Source organism: Apostichopus japonicus, chromosome 10 (genome assembly GCF_037975245.1).
Source record: "Apostichopus japonicus isolate 1M-3 chromosome 10, ASM3797524v1, whole genome shotgun sequence".
NCBI lineage: Eukaryota > Metazoa > Echinodermata > Holothuroidea > Aspidochirotida > Stichopodidae > Apostichopus > Apostichopus japonicus.
Genome location: NC_092570.1, coordinates 2650696 through 2672240, shown reverse-complemented (window position 1 = coordinate 2672240; position 21545 = coordinate 2650696). Strand labels below are relative to the sequence as shown.

The following is a 21545-nucleotide window of genomic DNA, read 5'->3' as shown; positions in this document are numbered from 1 at the left end:
GGCCAGGACTCAAACCTACGATCTAAGTCTGTTGACTAATTCATTTGACCGGACACCCTCAGTATTATCACAACTACCACTATCACATTGATGGATGATGGATGGGTTTGAGGAGTTGTTTTCCGCCCAAATTGTCAACCATTTTTCAGGGAAAGGCCCTAAATGGACCAACTGAAGTGATTCTATTTTGGCAAATTCTCAGTTATCATTAGGCTTTTATGCTTGGTATGTCGGAAGATGAAATAAACTACTGATGGCCTTTAACTCATGAAAATTGAAGGTGATTTAAGGTATTTTAGAAATTCATTGGTGAAACGTAGTTTCTGCAACTAGAGCTAACACATGTATGGTTTGGGGAGCACTATGCTGAACTTTCATCTCTTCTAGCTCAAAATCTAACAGGTTATAGTAGGTCAATTTATTAGTGCCATGGTAGGCCCATACAAAAGGTGTGGGACATGCAAGAAGAAAAACTTCTATGCTCTAGGGCTTTTGGAAAGTGACAAATTTGGCATGTGAAGTCAATGCTTGTTGATGGTGAAGTGGGGGATGGGACCCCAGGGCTGAGGTATGATTAATATGTAAACTATAAACATTGCCCATACTCAATGCACACACATATAACTCATAAACTTGCATTCCAAGCATTTTACTTGGAAGCCAACCGGAGCTGACCAAATGTTCCACATGCTAGACTTGACTGTCCAGTCACTTTCATTTATGAGTTATTGATGCTTATTGGTCATTGGTGTACCCACAAATATGCTAATTCAAGTATGGTCGCCCATGCTCAAATGTTTCCAAGCATTTTATTGCCTCTCATACAGTAGTCATTTATGCTACGATATTTAACGGTCTGTTCTAATAGTCCACAATGTCTGGGAATAGCTTTGAAGATCACAGCATGTTAAATTTCTTTCCACTATTAAGTTGGTCAAAGTAAAACAAAACAAACGATGTAAGTTTCATTAAAAAAAAAAGGTTTTATTTTATAACTGTACTTTGGAATGAATCAGATTGTGAAGCATATGATGACACTTAATGAATATTCATAATGGTGACGCAAGGATCCAGGATTTTATAATTGGGGTGGAATTATCGTTTAGTTTGATATGAAGAGAGTAATCGGGCGCATGCTGTCATCTTGACCACAACAATAACAAAGAACGAGACACCTTTGTTTTGGTTTAGTAGAAGTTTCCATCCCCTCAATGGCCCAACAAATTTTGGGGAAAATTACATTGTCATAATCGTGTGATAATTTACTACACAATGCTACAAATTTATTATACAGTAGGTGCCTTTCAATCATAAGGTCCCAAGTTCGAGTATGTATGTCGTCCAGTTACAGAGTTGTCGACAATTCATAATCATGGACGTTAAATATGAATCTAAGAGACTGACTTCGGTCAGCTTGCGGCTTTGATAAGCCAATGATGGCTTCTTCGCGAGTTCCTGCTTGCAGGAGGATCTAAAATACATACAAACATACATACATAGTACCAAAAACGATTGTAGTGATAGGGATCCGTTAGTTTGTGTTTATGATGGGGAAACTAAGTCAAATAAAAAAATATTCATCATTTGTGATATCGATGATTGAAATTAATGTCCTGTAGACCACATCATATAATAGCAAGAAATAGACATAATTGAGCAAGTTGACAAAGGGATGCTGGAAGGTACAAATATTTCACAAATATTCTTTTCATTGGTTAGATCATTTTGTAAAGTTACAATTCACAAATTCTTGCAATTTAAGAACAGAAGGATGGAGGTGAGGAAGATGAAAACTGCCTATTGTTAAATATTCTGAACAAACACAATGTTCAAATTGCCCAGAAAAACACTGTAGGCCTATGCACGAGTCTATGTACAACTTGATCTAACTTCTTGGTTCACTATTGGAACTATATATCAGTCCTTGAAACTCAGGCTATTAACTGGGTTGAATGTCAGGGCATTTTGCTATTTGTCAGGAGAAAGAAAAGGGCACTGGCATTTATTCTGCCAGTATAACACAAAGTTGCTTTTTTTAATAATTCAGTTCTTGCAAAATGCCAAGTCGGAATTTGATTTTAGCCACTACCTTTTCAATGCACATGCATTTTTTCAGCAAGTGGTTAAAATTGTAAAATTCTAGGCTTGTATATATTTATGCTCTATTGTGCATATTCAAATGTGTTATTAATTGCTAAGGGGGGCATAAAATATGTTGATCTCCAGTAGCTTTTGGATTAGCGGTGATAACACTTCTAAAAGATGACATTAACATGTTGGTGAGAAGCTGATGGTTCAATATGTTCTATACTCTATTGTATTATGTCCAGAAATTGGCAACATACATATCAGTGATTGCATACTGTTATATTAAACACATCTCACATATGAATGACATGGTAACATAAAGTATCAGTCTATGAGAAATACAAAAGGAATTTGATGATTTGTTCAAATTTAATGCTCCACATTGATATAGGTATCAGATAAACATTCTCGACAATCCCGCCCAAATGTCCGACTCGCTTCACAACATCAGCTGTTCTGATGTTGTGGGTTTCACCTGGTGTTTTTTATCATGTAAAGAAACCAGTTTGGTTAACTCGCATATAACGTACTGTTGCATAGAATAATCTACACAGCTTTAGAGGTGCACTTCCAAGATACATAGTGCATTGAAGCAATTTCTTTCCATTCTTAATTTCTTTATAACCCACTGTTCCATAATAATGTAGTGCTTAATTGCCCACGGCTGTTTCATATGAACAAACCTTAGACTTCAGTTTAAACACAGCATTAACTCGCCCTCCTCAAAAGTAAACAACATATTAACAGGATATTAGTTGAACATGGAAGTAATAAACTGCTTCTGGAGAATGTGTTGAGATGCTGAGAGCTCTGAGAAGATTTCCCCAAAACCCACTTGAAATGATATTATGTACAGTTCATTGCATTTGATCTTCGCAAATTTGTCTGAAATACCTCAAATCGTTATCACAAAATGTTCTAATAATTTCTTCACCAAATTAATGTGACATAAATATATTTAGATGTAGAAACTGATGTAGACATTGGAGAAAATATAAATTTTGTTTCTACTATATGAGAGCTCTCTTGGGCTGTTGAAGGGATAAATTAAGCATATTTTCAAATTGCTACAATAACTTCTGTACAAGCGTTCTGCTCTTGTATGACCGATGAAAGCAGGATGAAGTCAGGGCAGCACGTTTCGTACACGGTGATGTAACTTCAAACCTAATTTTCTTATGGATGCTGTTTCTAACAGAAAAGAAAAATCATAGTTACTTAATGGCCACATTAATGTTAAATTTTGTATGCTATGATGAACATTAGAGTGGTTTTGAATCCAGTTCAGAGGGAATCCTTATATACGTCTTGTGTATAAGTCACAACTCCGTGGGGGTATCTGGAATTTTCTTTACATAGTCTTCTGGGTACTATGTTAACCCTAGCTCTTCCAGTACACTCTTGTTTACTTCAGTTTCCTGTGGGAGAAACAGATGGAAAATGAATATGCATGAATGTATTTCACATACTGTACAAGGCATTCTCTTGCTTATCAGATATAAAATATGTTATTGGCATTAAAATGGCATATATATATATATATATATATATATATCATATATATACATATATATATTTATCTCATATACATATATGAATATATATATATATATATCATGATGTAATCATATAGCACTTTAATAAACAGCATATTTCACAAAATCTCCAATGCACAAACATAGTATATGTAACTGTGCTTGCGAAACAAAAGCACGTTCACTTCTGACAGCTACATAACGGTAGATTGTACGTTCCATTGTTGTGATATAGAAGGAAAAAAATAGAAATAGATTCAAATTTATTTTATTTTGATGACTTAAAACTGGCTATATCAACTTTGAAAATAATTCAATTCTGTGATGGAATATGTTTATATATTTTTTTATGATAGGGAATGATACAACCATTTACAACATCAAGGGGAGAGGGAGAGGGACTCTACCCCCCCCCTCCCCAATTACCAGCAGACAGAATGCCACAAAAAATCCTAGTGTACAATACATAATTAAACAACAGGTATGTGTCGTACTTGTAACCTAAACAGTTTGAAAAATCTTCAACGTTGTTGAAAAGTTGCAAAATGTAGTGCTTACCATTTTGTCTCTATTGTAAGCACCAGCCATCCACTTTAATAACAATTTCTCTCAGACGTGACATACTTTTGAAAGTTGTCTTACATCTGATCCCTCCCCCCCTCTCCCACCCCACAGCAAACAACTGATGAGCACACACCACAGTTTTCTACTGTAATTCCTTACATTGGCAGTTTGTCCAGTAGTTGTGTACTTCCCCACAAACTGCAGAATGCACAGTCAGAATAAAAACACTACAGATGAGTTTCTCCCGATTACATCCGATGAAACTTAAACCGGCTAGATAGTGATGCTAAATAATCAGTTATTAAGCATAGTCATGGTCATAAGCACATACATACTGCCTGAATATCCACAATTGTTCACTGTCAATACAGTCGAATTGATTCCAATATCCACAATTGTTAAATGTCAATACAGTCGAATTGATTTGAGTATCCACATTTTGTTAAATGTCAATACAGTTGAATTGATTCGAATATCCACAATTGTTAAATGTCAATACAGTCGAATTGATTTGAATATCCACAATTGTTAAATTTCAATACAGTCGAATTGACTCAAATATCCATTGTTAAAAGTCACAACAGTCGAATTGACTCAAATATCCATTGTTAAAAGTCACAACAGTCAAATTGATTCGAATATCCACAATTGTTAATGTCACAACAGTCCAATTGATTCGGTCACATTCAATCTGGCTGGAGGAGAGTTGTGAAAAGAACCATGTGGAACTGTCTAGATCAATGTATCCTAGTACAGTATTTGTATATTGAAGAATACCTACAGAGAACTTTTTAATATTCTGGTCAAGTTTTGCTTATATAAAATCCCAAATTAACTGTTAGAATAATAACATAATTTGCAATCAAATGTGAATATTCTTGGGTCACACACAAAACAAATTAGAAACAATTTAAATACTACTGTAACTGTCTTTTTTTTATTTTCTAGATGTTAAAGTGAATATGACAAAAAATAGATAATAAAATAACATGTATATATAAACTATTTTATAATTCTTTACTTAAAAAAAAAATATATATTTAAAAAACAGATTGTTAAAACTTAACACAAAAAATAGCCTTTAAACTTTTCGCCGCCACCAAAGTCACTTCCTCCATCATTGTGACATTTTGAAAAGGTAAACAAGGTAATCTGGCACCCTGTAGCAACTAGCCCCCTCCCCACCCCCAACCTCATAGCAGCTACACCCATCCCAACGAGGGAATTATAAAGATCTCTATGAAATCAATCTAAATTTGATTGGGTTTGTTCTCCTTTCATCTTTATTATAATACAGAGCTACTACTGTATGGTTTGGTGTACGTATATCTCCATCAAATTACTGTATGTTTAGCTGTGCCAATATGACAAGGAAAAATTTATGGAAATATATGCAACAAGCTATGCAGATATAACCCGCTGCTATTAAACATATGTGAAGATCTATGTAACTTTACAGAAGATTGTTGTACTCCAACCTAATGTAGTATTTACAGTACAACTAAGAAAATGCAAAAACTAAATAATTATTCTCTGCATTACTTGAGTAAACTTAAACTTACTGTAATATGACTAGATATAACCTTTAACTGGAAATATAATTTATTAAATAAATATTACATCTTCAATAATCAGCAAAGCTATTTAAGTACTCTCAAATATCAAGATGAAGTATGCATAGTTTATAAAGTACGGTTAGTAGCATGAAAGCACATGCATGCAGTCCAGTATTACTCCCAAAAAAAACATGACAAATTGTACGGAATTAAGTCACACATTATACAACCGCGTGTACTGAAGGTATTAAGCAAAAGCAGATATAAATTCAGTGATCCACCCAAACTGAAAATGTGTAGAAACATGCAAAATATTTAGTCAATAAAAAGGAAAAAGAAAAAAAGGAAATTTGAAACCAAGTTGGCAGCTCCCAGCACCATTTTACCACAGGCTTTTATCATACTTGTATATATACAGTATAGTACCCTTAATACTGTACCAGTGCAGTTGAATGAATATTGATATGACGGTTGCATATTGTATGCTGTAGTGTACAGTGTGCATGCAGGAATACAGTTCATTTCATTTCTTAATGATACTTGGATTTACAGTCATGAGTTAGTACATAATACATATATATATATATATATTATATATATTTTCCAACTCATTACGATTTTCATATATGTATATATATATATATATATATATGTATATGTATATGTATATGTATATATATATATATATATATATATATATATATATATATATATATTCACTTCAAACTACACTAACTACCACTATAGCCTCAAGTCTCAAGTCTGGTCAGAGTAAGGTACTGTACTGTATACAGTCACTTTGACCCAGATATGATTCACGGTGTTAATATAGGTTTGGCTTCTACGGTGTATATTCTTAGGATGCTATACCCTTTCTTCAAGAATGGTTTTTTTGCAGAGAGGGGGTAAAGTAAGGAGGGAGCTGAGAGGGAAGGTTGGGGTGGGGAGGGCTGGGCGGGTTAGGGGGAATCTTACTCAACCTGGGTACAGTACTGTACAGTGAGATGTTGACTGTATGGCCCTTTGATCCCAAACCAATACTTTCCTGGCCATGTAGAGAAATAATTGAGAAATCCTGCCCTCTACTGTAGTACTACATATGTATCCAGATTTCCAGAACAGAATGCATTGCTAGATTACATAATAACTGTACAGTGGGTGAAAGTCCATCCATATGGCTGCTCCATACATACAACAGACAGCCGGAAAATACCACACTATAGTTTAACGTACATACTGTATGATATACTGTAACGACACAATGTTACTATTTCAACACTGGAACAATACCCTGCACTTTGCATTGAAAATAATCTGATACCCAATTAAAAGTCAAACAAGCATGAGTTCCATTTTTTTTTTTTTTTTTTTTTTTGCCATGATACAATTATTGAGTGACCATAATATATCTAGTGTTGTACAATACCGTGTACAGTACACCCAGAACAGCGTTGCAAAAATTGGCAAATGTTTTTAATTTGAAGATCGGTAACCTTAATACACTGAGCATTGATTTGCATCAGTGTCAAGAACAACAGCAGAAGTTAGAAAGCTAATCTTTAGTACTACAACCCTACCACACAAACTTAAAAACATGTTTTTGGCAAGTCTTCTCTCGACGGTGTGCCAAAAATAATTTCATCTAAATTTCCAAACTCTCCGACATACATGCACAAATATTTGTAAATTGTTGTAGGACTGTCTCACGGTCAGAATTATAAGCCAGAAATTACACCCTAGTAGCTGTTTGACCCAAAAAGTGGCAAAGGAAAGGATTTCACCTAGATACACCCATACAGTAGTTTACAGAATCAATCTAATCCAAGCATGATTTAAAGAAAGAGCAAAATTTGCAAGCTTTTTAATTTTGTGATTGGTCGGGTACCTATGCAGCTTGATAAAATAAACTGTTAACTGGCCAAAAAAATATATGAATTTGCTTCAAGCAGACATTAAAAATGCGACATTCGGTAAAGAATGACATAACTTTTACAACAGCTAATCTTAAACTGTTTCTAAAATTGGCAAACTTTCGTAACTCCCACATGTTTTTTCTTTGCAGATCTGCATTGGGTCAAAGTCGCTAAACATTCCAAATCAACTTTGACCTCAAAATCAAAGATACAGTGTGCATGTAGTTGCAAGTTAAGATGTTGACTCATTCATCTCCAAAATTCCAGAATATAATTTATTTTAATAACAACTTTATAGGGGGACATTGGGCAGAATTTAAGTGTGTGTAATGTTTCAGTGTAGGTAACGAGGTTTTCAAACTGTTGACTTTTAAAATATGCTTACACTCTGGAAAGCTCCTTTAAGGCTTCAGAGATGATGAGGTTGGCTACTCACTGCAGCGCTTCATGTTAAAGTGATTACATTCATTTTGAAAAGCGGAATACACAAGATAATGTTTGATTGTATGTTTTTCCTCATTTTTCAATGTACCACTGTTGTTGTTCGTGGGATGAAATATGTCATGAAGACTTACAATTTGAAACATTTTTTAAGGAAAAAACAGCTCTCGTTATAAGATATATAATATATATATATATATATATATATATGAATGGTCTGTGTACTAGACTTAATAGTCCAGTCACTTGTGTTGTTGAGCGTCACTTGTTTAAAGGGTCATTCTTCAAGAATTGAAGCTATTACGACAAATCAAGTTTGGACTGAAAGCAGTGTGTTTCAATGGTCTGTTAATGGTTTTAATACTACTGTATATACTGTATGTTGAGCCATTTGCTTCAGTACCTCATTTTCTTCTGTAACTTTATTTTCTTGCCATAAATCTTTAAAAATCAACAAAAAACAACAAATGTTAGAGTACATTTTAATCATACCAAGCCCACCGAGCCTACAGCACTGTCAACTGCTTCGAACAGCAGAGAATGACTCCAGGTCAAAAGTCTTGACTTTGATAAGACTAGTGTTACGTCATAAAGAGCAGGTGCCCTACAGACTAGCTGCGAAGAACAGAATTTTATTGGTTAGTAATCCTATGTTCCAGTCTTTGAATAATTATAAAATAATATTTGCTTTTTATATAGCGCTTTATACCAGCGATAGATCTCAAAGCGCTTTACAGACATTATATTACCCCTGGTCAATGATATGTCACAGAGACAATCCCTCCAGTCGGCAGCAGTTATATACTGCGCCCAATGACAAGTTACCTCACAGGTACCCATTTAACCCCTGGGTGGACTGGGGCAATTGAGATAAAGCATCTTGCCCAAGGACACAACGTAATGAGCTAGGCAGGAATCGAACCAGCAATCCTTGGATCACAAGTCCAACGCCTTAGCCAATGTGCGACGACGCTCGAATATGAGTGCAACCAAAATAATAAATGTTAACATATGATAAGCTGTGTAATATTGCAAACATGCTGTTTAAAATGGGAATTAAAACTTCTTCTTTTTCTTCTATTTTTGCTGAGAGAGGGGAGGACGAAAGGGGAGGACGAAAGGGGGGAGGGGGGTGTAGCTTTCTGTCCTTGCCCTTTTAGTCAGAAATTAGAGAGAAAAAAAAGAAATGATGTTAATTGCGCCTGGGTTAATGCAATGTGATTGTTAGCATATATGAGTAACTCTTGCTTTATAAACTGTGAAATAAGGACAATGAAAATATTTGTTCATAAGTGGACAGTGGACAGAGATCGTTCTACTAGACAAGACCCAATTCTTCAAGAGCGCTACGCATTTCTTCCACTTCCTATGAGAGGAGCAAGAGAGAGAGAAGAAAATGGGAGAGGATTTAGAATCTGCAAGTTGTTATTTTGAGGGGTACATCTTTCTCCATGGTGACCCCGAGTTAGAGATCTATATAATTGCAAGCCGGACACCCCCAGTCTCGCTCCCACCACCCCTCCGCCACCCCATGAAAAATAAGAAAACAATCTCACCAACACCCTCTCTCACCACCCAAATGATAAAATCATCAGTTTCAAATAGTTTCAAAATCTTGTCGTTCTTTTCTTTGGACAGGGGGACAAAATTCTCCCTGAGAGCACATTTAATCATTCAAAAAAAGTATTTCACAAATTCCTCTGTTAGAAAATATCTTATTTTGTGTTACCCTCCCCCCCCCCCCCCCTTCAACCTTCCTTCCTTCCACCCACAATTTATTGTGCAAATTTATTTAATTTCCAAGGACAAGTTTAAGAATGAGAGAAAGATGAAACAATTCCATGGATAAACTGAACACCCCCCCCCCCCCATACTGTAAATGATGTCAAGTTATCCTGTTTACAAAATTATCAGACTTTCATTTAAATTTAGACCGCAAATGACCTTTGACCTCCACCAATTTCAATAGGGTTCTTGTACTCAATGAGCTGAATCTGCATACCATGTATGAAGTTCAACAAAGACGTACTTTTTGAGTTATTGTTTCAAAAGTGAACAAATGACCATTGTACTTCAAAGAGAACAATAGGGTTCTTGTACTCAATAAGATGGATCCACATACCAAGTATGAAGTTAATCCACCATTAACTTATTGAGTTACTGCGCTTACTGTACAATCAAGTGTCATACACACACACACACATGCCATCACCATCTTATAGATTCCTTTTGCCTCCGGCAAGGAATGAAAAAAATTGCCTGGTTCTTGGTCTAAAATGGTTGCAGACCATTGATCTAGATATCAGGACATATAGGTCTGTGGTCACAGCCGTGAAAAGAGAGAATGGTTAAAAGTGAGTCGTGGTATTACAAGTGCATTAACTACAGAGTGGTGCATTTTAAGCTGAGAAGGTGAATTCAAACCTGATTATTGATTAATACCGTTTAATACTGAACTTCAATTTAAAAAAGCAAAATATGCAATAAATCTGAAGATTTTTCCCCACTACAACACAAAAGCATCAACTGTTCAAAGAATATAAATATATATATATATTGCATTCCCCCTTTTCTTTTTAAATTCCTTGTTGAAATTAATTAAACGCCATTCCTACTGTATATATATGCAACTCTGCTCGGCAATTATTTCATACTCAGCAAATCTCATTCGTGGTCAGTTAGATGCGTCTAATACAGTTACCAACCACTGACATATTAACTATGTGCGAACACAACACATTCGTAACAACTTTTCTGGAGTTGCTAGCTTATTCTAGCCAGGTGGGTGTTTTCATACTTTAGCCAACTGCAATCAAACTTTGAACAATGACCCAACTTAGCTAGGTTGCATGGCAAGACTAGCACAAACTTACACATATGCAAACTGTTGCTATTGTTTATGCATTAAAGTTAAAGTCATTGATGTACCATTCTAATTTCAACACAAAATGATTTGTGTCATTGATAGCATACCATGAACTCATATTAAACATGCGCAGTACAGTGAATGCATAGTGCTTACTGTACTGCACAATCATTACTGTGAGTAAACTATACACATTTTACTATGTTTTGCAGCACAGTAAAAACTTCAGTGTACAGCAGGGATGAGCAACCTACGGCCACGGGCCACATGCGGCCCACCAGTGATTTTTTTTGCGGCCCATGAGATGTCTCAAGAAAATGAAAAAAAATCAATCTATTTTACATCATCACAAAAAACGAGCTAGCTGCTTAGAAATTATCGGCACTAATGATGCTGTCATGTAGGCCTATTATCCTCATTATCATCAACTGTACTGTATTCACATTATGTTTTTGTGAATACAGATTAGGTACACAAAACCTATTGCTTAAAAGTCCTCGGAATCAAAGGTTTGAAATTAACAGCAGGTCGTTGGTTAGGTGCGGCCTAGTCAATTTTCCACCCCTTATATCTGGCCCATTCGTTCAAAAAGGTTGCCCACCCCTGGTGTACAGTAAATCTGTATTGCATACATGTACTGTAGTAAAAGTTCTATGAGCTGTAATGAATCTCACTGTACCATCTAGCAAAGCTGGTAATACACACTGCATTATTTACCATATACTACAGTACATATTGCACCACACTGTGCAGGGCAAATTTTTAATGTTCGTCCCCAGACGACCAAATTCCTGTTCGGGACGACCAAAATCAGCTTTTAGAGGTTGCCAAAAGGACAACTACAGTAGTTGATTACATCAAATTCAGTTTGCATTGTTACCAAATACCACCAAATAGGTTAAATGAATAAATTGGTATCACCCTCTATTAACTTGGAGATTGTTGAAATGAAAAAATAAAAAAAATAGTGGTACTGTAGGACTATTATCCACCTGAATGTGAGTTTTACTGGCTCCAGAGCCGACGTGCTATTCACCAAACCTACACATCTCTCTTAAAGTGTACGTATTAGTCATTCTTGGATATTTTGGTACATTTATTCGGACAACCAAAGTTGCTGATCAGGTAACCAAAATGTACGACCTGGTTGTCCCGGGGACAACCAGAAAAGGAAAAAAAATCAAATGTTGCCCTGCTATGCAATCTATGTTATGTAGAGTACATTATATACTGCTATTCACTAGATATGTGTAGCCTAAATGTACAGTGTTGTGCTACTGTATGTTTCTACAGTAAACTAAATATTATTGTACTGTAGGTTAACACTGAATACACCTTACCTACATAACCTTCGGTTCTTTATTTCACATTTAAATTGCAAGAAGAAGAAAATCTTTCTTGAGGAAAGACTTCTAAAATAGACCCAGAGGCAGTTATTAGGAAGTAATTCATGCATTGCTCACCCAAAGTAGTAGAAATTCTTTATAATTTTGGTACAAAAATTGTTAAAGCTTTCACCTGGAAAAGTCTCTTTTGTGAGAGGTAAAAATTGTTCAGCTCAGGAAAAGCAAAGAAGGAGAAAAAAATCTGCCAAAATAGCTACAGCTTAATATGTTCTAGGTAAACCCATGTAATTGACATGTTGTCTTCATATAGCATACGTACTAGATACAGTACAGTAGAACGGCAAAGACTATTAATTGTGACTGTGTTTGTTTACTCATGTGTGTGTGAGGGATTGATATAGTTTCTCTCAATATACAGGTTTCAACATACTGGAATAGGAATACAGTAGTAGGATAAACTTGTATCTGAAAATGCGAAAAGGGCAGGAAATATGTAAATCTCATGCCAAATGTGAATAAAAAGTTTGCTTCTAAATGCAGTTGGTTGTATTTTCACAGGATAGCAGTTCAATCCGCCAATGTTTTAATACACGATGAGCAAAATGTTGTTACTTATGGGCCCACTGTGTGAAAATATTGAGACATGCCAAATTCAAAATTTGGATATCAAATGGTGTATTTTTGACGCAAATTTAGACTATGAAATAGGAACATTATTATGTGTAACTCAACGTGGTTGCTAATAAATACTTTTGAATTTTTGTGACCAGTGAAACTCTTTCTCGACTGAATGGTAAAAAATCCAACCCAAGGGGCAATTTTCCCCTCACTGATGACCATGGAGGTGGGCGGCTTTGGCCCCCTGCCCTCACCCCTCCTTCCTCTTTGTCCATGCATGACTGTATGTTTCTTATACACAATTAATTATGGTTAGGAGGTGAGGGAGAGGGGAGGAAAATGAATGGTGTCTTTAAGATGTTGCTTATTTACCTATTTGCTTCTGCAGTTTCTGTTTATTAATCTTTGTCTGCTACAAGAGCACATGCAGTGAACATTTTTGGCTGGCAGGACCGGAGCATTTACTGATTAACATCGGGTACATCTTTGTCTAGGGATGGAATGAATTGCGGTACAGAAGCTTGACCTACGGAACGGCAAGACTTTCATTCTTCGCTTTTTATTTTATATTTGGCTGGGAGAGGGGGGAATGGGCAAAGGGAGAAGAAAAGATGGTGGGGTTGTGGAAGTAGCGTATGCAGGAGGCGGCAAAAGTCTGATACCTTGACAGCAGTTCCTTCTCGCTGAAGCCTGTCGGTGGCAGCTTTACAAAATCAAGGTTTCCGTCCTAAAAAAAGTAACAATTGACTCCGGGATAAACTGCATTTTAGGCATCTGTCTGTACTGACCTGCAAAATCGGGCTCAAGACCAGGGCTGGAACTTGAAGGTTACATGTTACTATGGCAACCAGTTCCACAGTGGTATTTTGCCACGGCAGGCAACTTCCCCAAAACTTACCGGTTTGGGTATTTATGGAAGTGTCAATATACTTACCTGTCTCCAATCTTTGTACATACATAGGCACACTGTTTGTACCTCTTAAGCTACAGAGCTGGAAACATTTTAGCACTGAGACATCCCTCCCCTCCCCCCCCCCACCCCAACCCTCCTCCTACCACATCATCCCATGGACACTGTTCTCACCTTCTCCTCCTCCTAAATCTACTGTACCTTTCAGATGTAAAGTTTCCTTGGACTTTATCATCCAAGAATTTGTACTTCATTTTCACATTTCTAGTAGCTAGAAATCTTCATACACTGTTAAGATAACACATGACCTGTCATGCAAATGAACCCCAGTTAAGTTTGTGATATGATAAAATGAAAAATTCTAATTTTGATACAAAATGCTATTACAAAATCTCTCCAAAGAGCTTGATGGGGGGATTGGATAACACAACAATTTACAATCATCAGGCTGTCAGTTGTTATTCAAAACTTTTCTTTCTGCAAGTTGTTCTTCTTTTCAGAACTTAACTGTAAAAATGCATGCCATTGTCAGCACTGCAAAGAAACAAAGCACAACTAACAGAATGAAAATAAAATGGTAGACACATTTCATATGTGTATTATGTGTCGAAATTATTCAATTTCCCACATACCTTATCAAAGAAACCCTCATGAATATTCAACAGAAAATGACCAACTATCATGCAACTCTACTATACATACTCAAAAGTGAAAAAAACAGAAAAATGTATCATTCCCTGAATATGCTACAAAGAACTCAAAATATAATATTGAGACAAACCAAACAGTACGTAAAAGGTGGGTCTGTTGCTCGGGAAAATCAACAAAACATAAGGTGAGAAATTTTTGCAACATGAAAAAAATTTTCTTAAATACTTTTTTTGGGGGTCACATTTTCAAAACCTTTGGACTTTAACGATGTTGCAATGCAGAATATCTGGGGTCGATACAGTTTCACTTTTTTCAAATCTTTTTAGTTCGAGTATGTGTACTCTCTTTGTCCCCTACCAATGAGTACCCCTGTCATACCCCTTTCACTGACCACCTACTTCAGCCTTAGAAACCAATTTTAGTTTGAAAAAAAAAAACATATGGTGCAGTACAAGTATCATTCTGTATGAACAATATTTCATGTTTGATTGGAACTGAAAATTTCTGCAAGATGGCACCAGATACTGGCAATTGTTTTGCTTTGTTCAAACAGAATGACACAACACAGTTCATAAGAGAAGCACATACCTTTCTGTATCTAAAATCTCCGGGAAGTACTAACATGACAAAAACGTGAAATACTGTATTGATACATGGTGATGTTTCGATGCCCGATTGAAACACTATACAAGGCAACAAAACATAACATGAAGCATGGAAACATCTTGATTTTGAATCTCTCCGTAGTTACAGTAGCTGTACAGTAACATGTGTAACATTATTTTGTTTGTTTGTTAACGCAAGTGAGATGACACGAAAACAGTTACGCATCGATAAAACAAACACAGAGTATATACCGTAGCAAGAATGGTGGATGATAACTCATTTATTGAAATTAAAAATCTAGTTATGACTGAATTCATTCTGTCAACGACAGTAACCGAAGCAAGTTTGGAAGACGAAATCGTGGAACGTTTAGAACAACAACAAAAGTCAAACAAACAACCTCATTGGTTACAAATCCTGTGCTCTAAATACTACTCTGTCACACAATAGTCAATACGTCATGGTCCCAATGTTCTCTATGCCAAAAACAGTTACCTAACAGTTGCCTGCCCTGCCTGCCTCTCCCTCCCCCTTCCCAAACCCATTGTTCGGCAAAAAACAATTAAAAGGTTAACCTGGCCCAACAGGTCTCCCAATCTTTTATGGTCACTAGCAAAATTTCCTTTGTATTTTTCGGTTTCTTTAGGTTTGGAATTATAACAGATTGCAGTAGCAGATACAAACATAAGCAGGTCAAACTTTCCACAAGATAACCAAGATCTCCAAAGACTAAATCAGACCAAAAAATAGGTTTTGGTTTCATAGACAGGGTTGAATTATATATACAGTATTCTTCATGAGTGCAGTATCATTTTAAGTCGGTGGAGTCGAGACCTTGCAGTCTTCATCATGATGAAAAAATTTCTTCTGGCTTTGGATTATATAAGTCCCTATCAGCTGGCTATAACCATCAAACTATATATCTCCCCCCCCCCCCTCCCCTTATTTACCAGAATTCAAATAAATATCTTATGTGAACACATTTTGCATTCTGTCATAACTCTTTCTTGGTGAATTTTCTTTTTCTCTCTTAGTTCTTTCTGTGGAAGGATTTCTTTGCCATTACCTACCATTCCAACAGTTTTCTTCACAAACTTAGTTTTTTTTGGGTTTCATGTCAACTTTTTCTTTAATATTTATTATTATTATCTGTGTTTCAAACTTTGCAGAATTGCAGTAATTAAAGTCTAATTTATAGTCCAAATATTATAACACAAATATGATGCAATGTACTGTATGAACACAAAAATGAAATGACCGACTTTGATATGGAACAGAGACAAAACATTAATTCATCTACATAATTTGAGTGAGATAGTCTGAAATTTTTCAGTTTCAAAGAGCTGAATGTTGGAGGGAATTAACTGCCAATCATTTTGTGTTTTTTAATTATTCTGATCCAGTTGAAGAGCATGTTATTTAGCTACTGACGGGTGCATTGCAGCAGTTTTTTTTTTACAGTCTCCAAAGGGAATAGTAGGGAACACCAAATTGCAATGTTATATCAAAATGATCATACTGTTGACATCAAAACTTGCAAAGAAACAAAACAAATAATTTTGAAAATTATGACAAAGACTTTAATTCAAATTGGATAGTTTTGATCCATGTCAAATATCTTCTTTCTCTTTTGTTCTTAATTTCTATTTTGTCCAAAATGCTCAATTATGAGCCTATCACTGCTACCTGGTGGCAAAACACATTCTCACCTGTGATGTTGTTAAGGTTAAAATTTACCCCTCATTTTATGGTGGATGGGGCCTGGGGAGGGTGGGGGTGGGGTGTTGTATACCACTTGATGTAATTGATACAATTGCAATATCTTCATGTTACACAGCAACAATAACGTGTGATGGCTGAGATGACTTTGCGGTTTTGAAATGTATCGAGACTTCTTGAAATACGGTAATTATTTTCCAGATTATGAGAGACAGTATGGAAGAGAAATATCAAACGGTGCAAACCTTTCCACTTTTATCGCATTTGCATTTCTAGTTCGGCCTGTGTTTGTCAAAGAGAAATGAGTTATGTAATCTAACCTGTTCTTGGATGGAGCAGTAAAGCACATACATAAACAAAAAGCTAGCAAGGCTAGTGTGGAAAGAGCATTTAAGGATCTGCACATATACACCTTTTTTACAACAAATTATAAAAGATCTGAAACATATTATAATGACATGAAAGAGCCCCTCCCCCACCACCCAACCACCCCACCCACCATCCCCCCCATATCCTGTACCAATTTTTGAATTGTTTCATGAATGAAATTTATGACAGAACATCTTTCAATGATTTGTTTCGAAACAAAATGAAAAAAAGCAAATTGAAAAAAAACACCATGGGCTGAGAATGATCAACATTTCCAGACTGATTGAAAACTTGAGATTGAAAAAATTAATAAACAATTTGGAAGAGGAAGTTTCAAAACTAAATGACACCTTGAATGAATTCTTTGAAGATATGTAATTCAGAAATACTGTAGCATGAATAGCTGAACATTTCAGGAAACAAATGACTGCCTAATCAAAAACTTTGAAAATTTAAAATCATGTACAAGTACTGTACAAGCACCCGCTTGGACTGCTTATTTGATCAACTTTTGTTATGCTTTTCTAACATGCCATACTGATGTACTGTAGAACATGGCCTCCACTAGTCAAATTTCAAATGCTTGCAGCCCAAAGTCGAAAATTTTGGCATTTCCCAGAGCAGTATTTTCCTTGCGATTGAATACTAGTACAGTGTAGTATGCCTAAAAATATATTGTGATAAAAGTTGAAATTATTTCTATTTTCTTCCTCCCTGGACGACCTTCATTTTGAGAAAGAAAGAAGTGGATGGCTCAATTTGGTAGGATTTTTAAAATTCTCAATCAAACAGAAAATGATGCTTTAAGTTGTTAACCTGACCACATTCATGTTTATGCAAACATTTCACTCAAAATAACAACCGTACTGCTATGAAAAAGGAATTCCATGAACTATATCCTCTTTGTTTAAAAATGTTCGTTTTACGGGAATTATAGTAATTAGTAATGAAACTGACATGCAACTGACTTATGGTCAGAGGCTTGTGTGCAGAGTAGACTAAACGTTCATCATACATTCGTAATAGTAATGTTGCACGCATATAGTTTTATACTGTGCATCTTGATATTCAAGTGGAGAAGAGAGCTTTCTCCCTTTGAAGATACGTCGTGACATTTATGCAACAGACATGCAATAATTGTTGTGCTATAGATAAACTTCATGTTGTAAACCAGCCATGTATAGGTGAAATCACAAGTGTTATCATTTCCAAACTTGGATTTCTTTTTTAATACGACAAAATGTGTCAGTTTCCCTGAAAATGTAGCCTGTAACGGCGAAACTTGACGAAGTAGTTTACAGTAAATCAATATTTTTGCCTATTTTTGTCAATACTTTTGTCTATTTTTTGTCTATATTTTTGTCAATTTTTTTATCTACCCATCACCTTCTATCCTTTCTTCACCTACCTATCCCACCCATTCCCCTACACACACTCCCCCCTCCCCCAACTTTCACACATTTCTACCCTCTCCAGTTTGCTCACATTGACCCCATTTGCTTTTGGGGAGCAGGGCTCCACGTATTATGGAGTAGAAGGAAAGTATTTAGGAGGGGTTTATTTTCTATTCAAAGAGCTTACATCAAAGAATACTTGTAATGATTCACCAAAGATATGTTCAATAAAGTAAGATCCTGGGGCATATACTTTTTTATTCTTGACTTGAGAACAAACTTCCTCATATGCTTCATAAAGTTGCAAGTCTCTTTTCGAAAAATAGTTACGCACTAAACATACCTTCAAATGCACACCATTACAATTAATGGGAACATGTCATCCAAAGATTTGATACAAAATTCCAATACAAAGTTCGACCTAAACAACTTCTTTTTTTTTTAATCTTCCTCTTAGTACCAATCCTTTAAACTATTTATGTAGTACATAAATGTACATTTTCTCACATTTCTAGGAAAATGTAGTCAATAGGAACATTGGTAGCCTGGAGCACAATTCAATTAAATTCAAATGAAATTTGAATTATGATCAGAATAAGCAATTATTGGGGTCTATATCAAAAGACAGTTTTTAATCAATTTGGGTATATTAGATAGTGAGAAATATGCCTGACTACAAAACAACTTAGCACACATAGCAGTAATACAAAGCTATGTCAATTTGACCTCATCAGTGACCTAGGTTCTCTTACCTCTTGTAATAGGTCCTGTGCCTGAATGGCCTTTAGTACATTCTTCTTACTCGTCTCTTGTACTTCTCCTCCGATCATGAGTTCATCCAACATAAAGTAGGCTTTTTCAAAGTTGAAAATAATGTCCAGTTCACATACCTTTAGAGGGAGACATGAGAAAATGATCATGAGGAAGGCAGGAGGGTTTTTTTTTTTTTTGGGGGGGGGGTTAGACAGAGTAGAGGTGAAGACTGGGAAAAGTTCCTCTATAGAGCAGCAAAATGGCACCATTGAAGAAGCCTAGATATGATTGTGAATTCTAATTAACAAACTTCATACTTACACTACCAAAATATTTATCGAGAAGTTCGACATATCGGTGAATTATCTCCAGCGTGAGGAGCTCATTGTCTGATTCTTCAATGGCACAGCAGAAATACAAACTGGCATACCTAGCGGGTCAATCAAAGGTAAGAAAAAATGATTAACACAAAAGAACAGCGTCATGCAATATCTAAGCAAAGAACAGTCCCTAGGTAAATTCATTTTTGACTGGTTACATATTTCAAAACTAAAAATCAAATAAAAATCAAATTAAAAGCAAACAGGTGAGATGGCATGGAAGCATGCTGATACCCAAGACAGAATCTATCACAGACAAATTTACGGCCAGGAATGTTGTTTCAATGACAAAACCGATATGGTTACTTATAGAATTTGTCCTATCTGTCAAGTTCCCATATATTTATTACCATAACAATTTTTTTTTAAAAGACCAATCTGAATATTCCAAACACCCACAAATAACACCTTTAACCAGACATCAAGGTTCCTTCAGCTGTCAGAATGACAGTGTTAAACATTATGTATTCACACAATGAAAATCAAGTTTCCTCATAAGTAGGACCATGACAAGGGTTTTTTAATCAAAGTGGCTATTCTTACGACTGTTCGTAAGAATAATTTCCAACTACGCATGTGCAGTTGCTATTTTTATGACAGGAGAACTATTTTTTACGACCAGGAGTAACAATAATTTCCGGTTAGGGTTAGTGTTAGGGTTAGGATTGGGGTTTAGGGTTAAAGTTAGGGTTACCCCTACTACATGCGCAGTTGCTTTATTTACTTTACTGCGCTTGAATTCGCCTTTGTCGTAAGAATAGTTTATAAATAATTGTTACGACTAGTCGTAAGAATAGCCACGGCCTTTTTTAATGTCTCATCGTTAGTATGGGCAGGTGAATGTGCCAGCAAATGGTTTACTAGGTTTGAATGACTCCAAACTTTTGGAATCCAAAATTTTAGAGTAACGGAAATGAAATGGTTGAAGGATCAAGGAAACGTGGACCATGTCTTCTCTCACTACAGTACATATATCTCAGGACACTGAATATAATCTGGAATGACTTACCTTTTGTAAACTACTTTCAAGTCCCTCCATTCTAAGAAATTGCACATTTTTGGTTTTCTGGTTAAAACAGTAGAGATAAGCTCTCTTGTAACTTTCTTCTTAAGTTTGTCTTGGTAAGGCACGTACCACTTTTGCAGACGAAGCTTGCCCTGACGACTAAATAGTAACATGAACTGAAGCTGAAAAACAAACAGTAATTTTCTAATATCAATACATTGGCATACTTTCAACCGCAGCACCCATTTACTAGACTTAGAATAGGCTATACAGTCAACTTTAATTCATGCGTGATATTAGTCAATATGCTAAAAGGTTTTAAATGTTATTGTTTGGCCTAGCCTAGGGCTAGTGACTTTTTGTTTTGGTCTAGGCTAGATCAATTTCAGGTAGAAATCAGGTAGTCTAGGCTTTGGTGAAATGAAAGATTGGACTATATCATTGAGCAAAACCCGACTGATTGTTATTGGCTAGGCCTAAGTCCGGATAGCCTACAGTACTATGTTGGTCTTGCTAGCCTAATGACATAATGTAAATTAATGCAAACTCGATCTCCAACCAAGTGTCATAAAGTATTGACGTCCTGTTTTATTGACATCTTGCCGTTACATTTTAGGACGGATTCCAGTTAATAAAGAAAGGACATACCATCTTGGAGCGAGAGGGAAATTCCAAATGGTAGGTAATGTGAAGCTTGAATACTGTTTCGATTCGTAGTAGCCTGGCTACGTCTGTAGTAGAGAAAATGGATGATCTAGGATCGTACGTACATAACTAACGTTACACGCATATCAGTACCACATAACTTATTACTGTTCAACCACAAGTGG

At 35.8% G+C, this 21545-nt stretch overlaps 1 protein-coding gene across 5 annotated transcripts; it reads right to left on the bottom strand.

Annotated features, from left to right (window-relative positions):
* Nucleotides 1-959: 959 nt before the first annotated feature.
* Nucleotides 960-21545, bottom strand: LOC139975342 (AP-1 complex subunit sigma-2). 5 transcript variants are annotated; one of them, XM_071983217.1, is made up of 6 exons: nucleotides 21364-21545; nucleotides 20719-20897; nucleotides 19651-19759; nucleotides 19329-19466; nucleotides 13590-13654; nucleotides 960-3506 (listed from the first exon to the last, which is right to left on the bottom strand). In XM_071983217.1, the coding sequence occupies exons 1-6, from the start codon at nucleotides 21364-21366 to the stop codon at nucleotides 3494-3496; spliced, it is 507 nt and encodes a 168-aa protein (XP_071839318.1). In that variant the 5' UTR covers nucleotides 21367-21545; the 3' UTR covers nucleotides 960-3493. The 5 variants fall into 5 exon arrangements, with proteins under 5 accessions (XP_071839318.1, XP_071839323.1, XP_071839322.1 ...); XM_071983222.1 differs by lacking the exon at nucleotides 13590-13654 and adding an exon at nucleotides 17059-17095 and having other exon boundaries at nucleotides 21364-21544; XM_071983221.1 differs by lacking the exon at nucleotides 13590-13654 and adding an exon at nucleotides 15077-15105 and having other exon boundaries at nucleotides 21364-21544.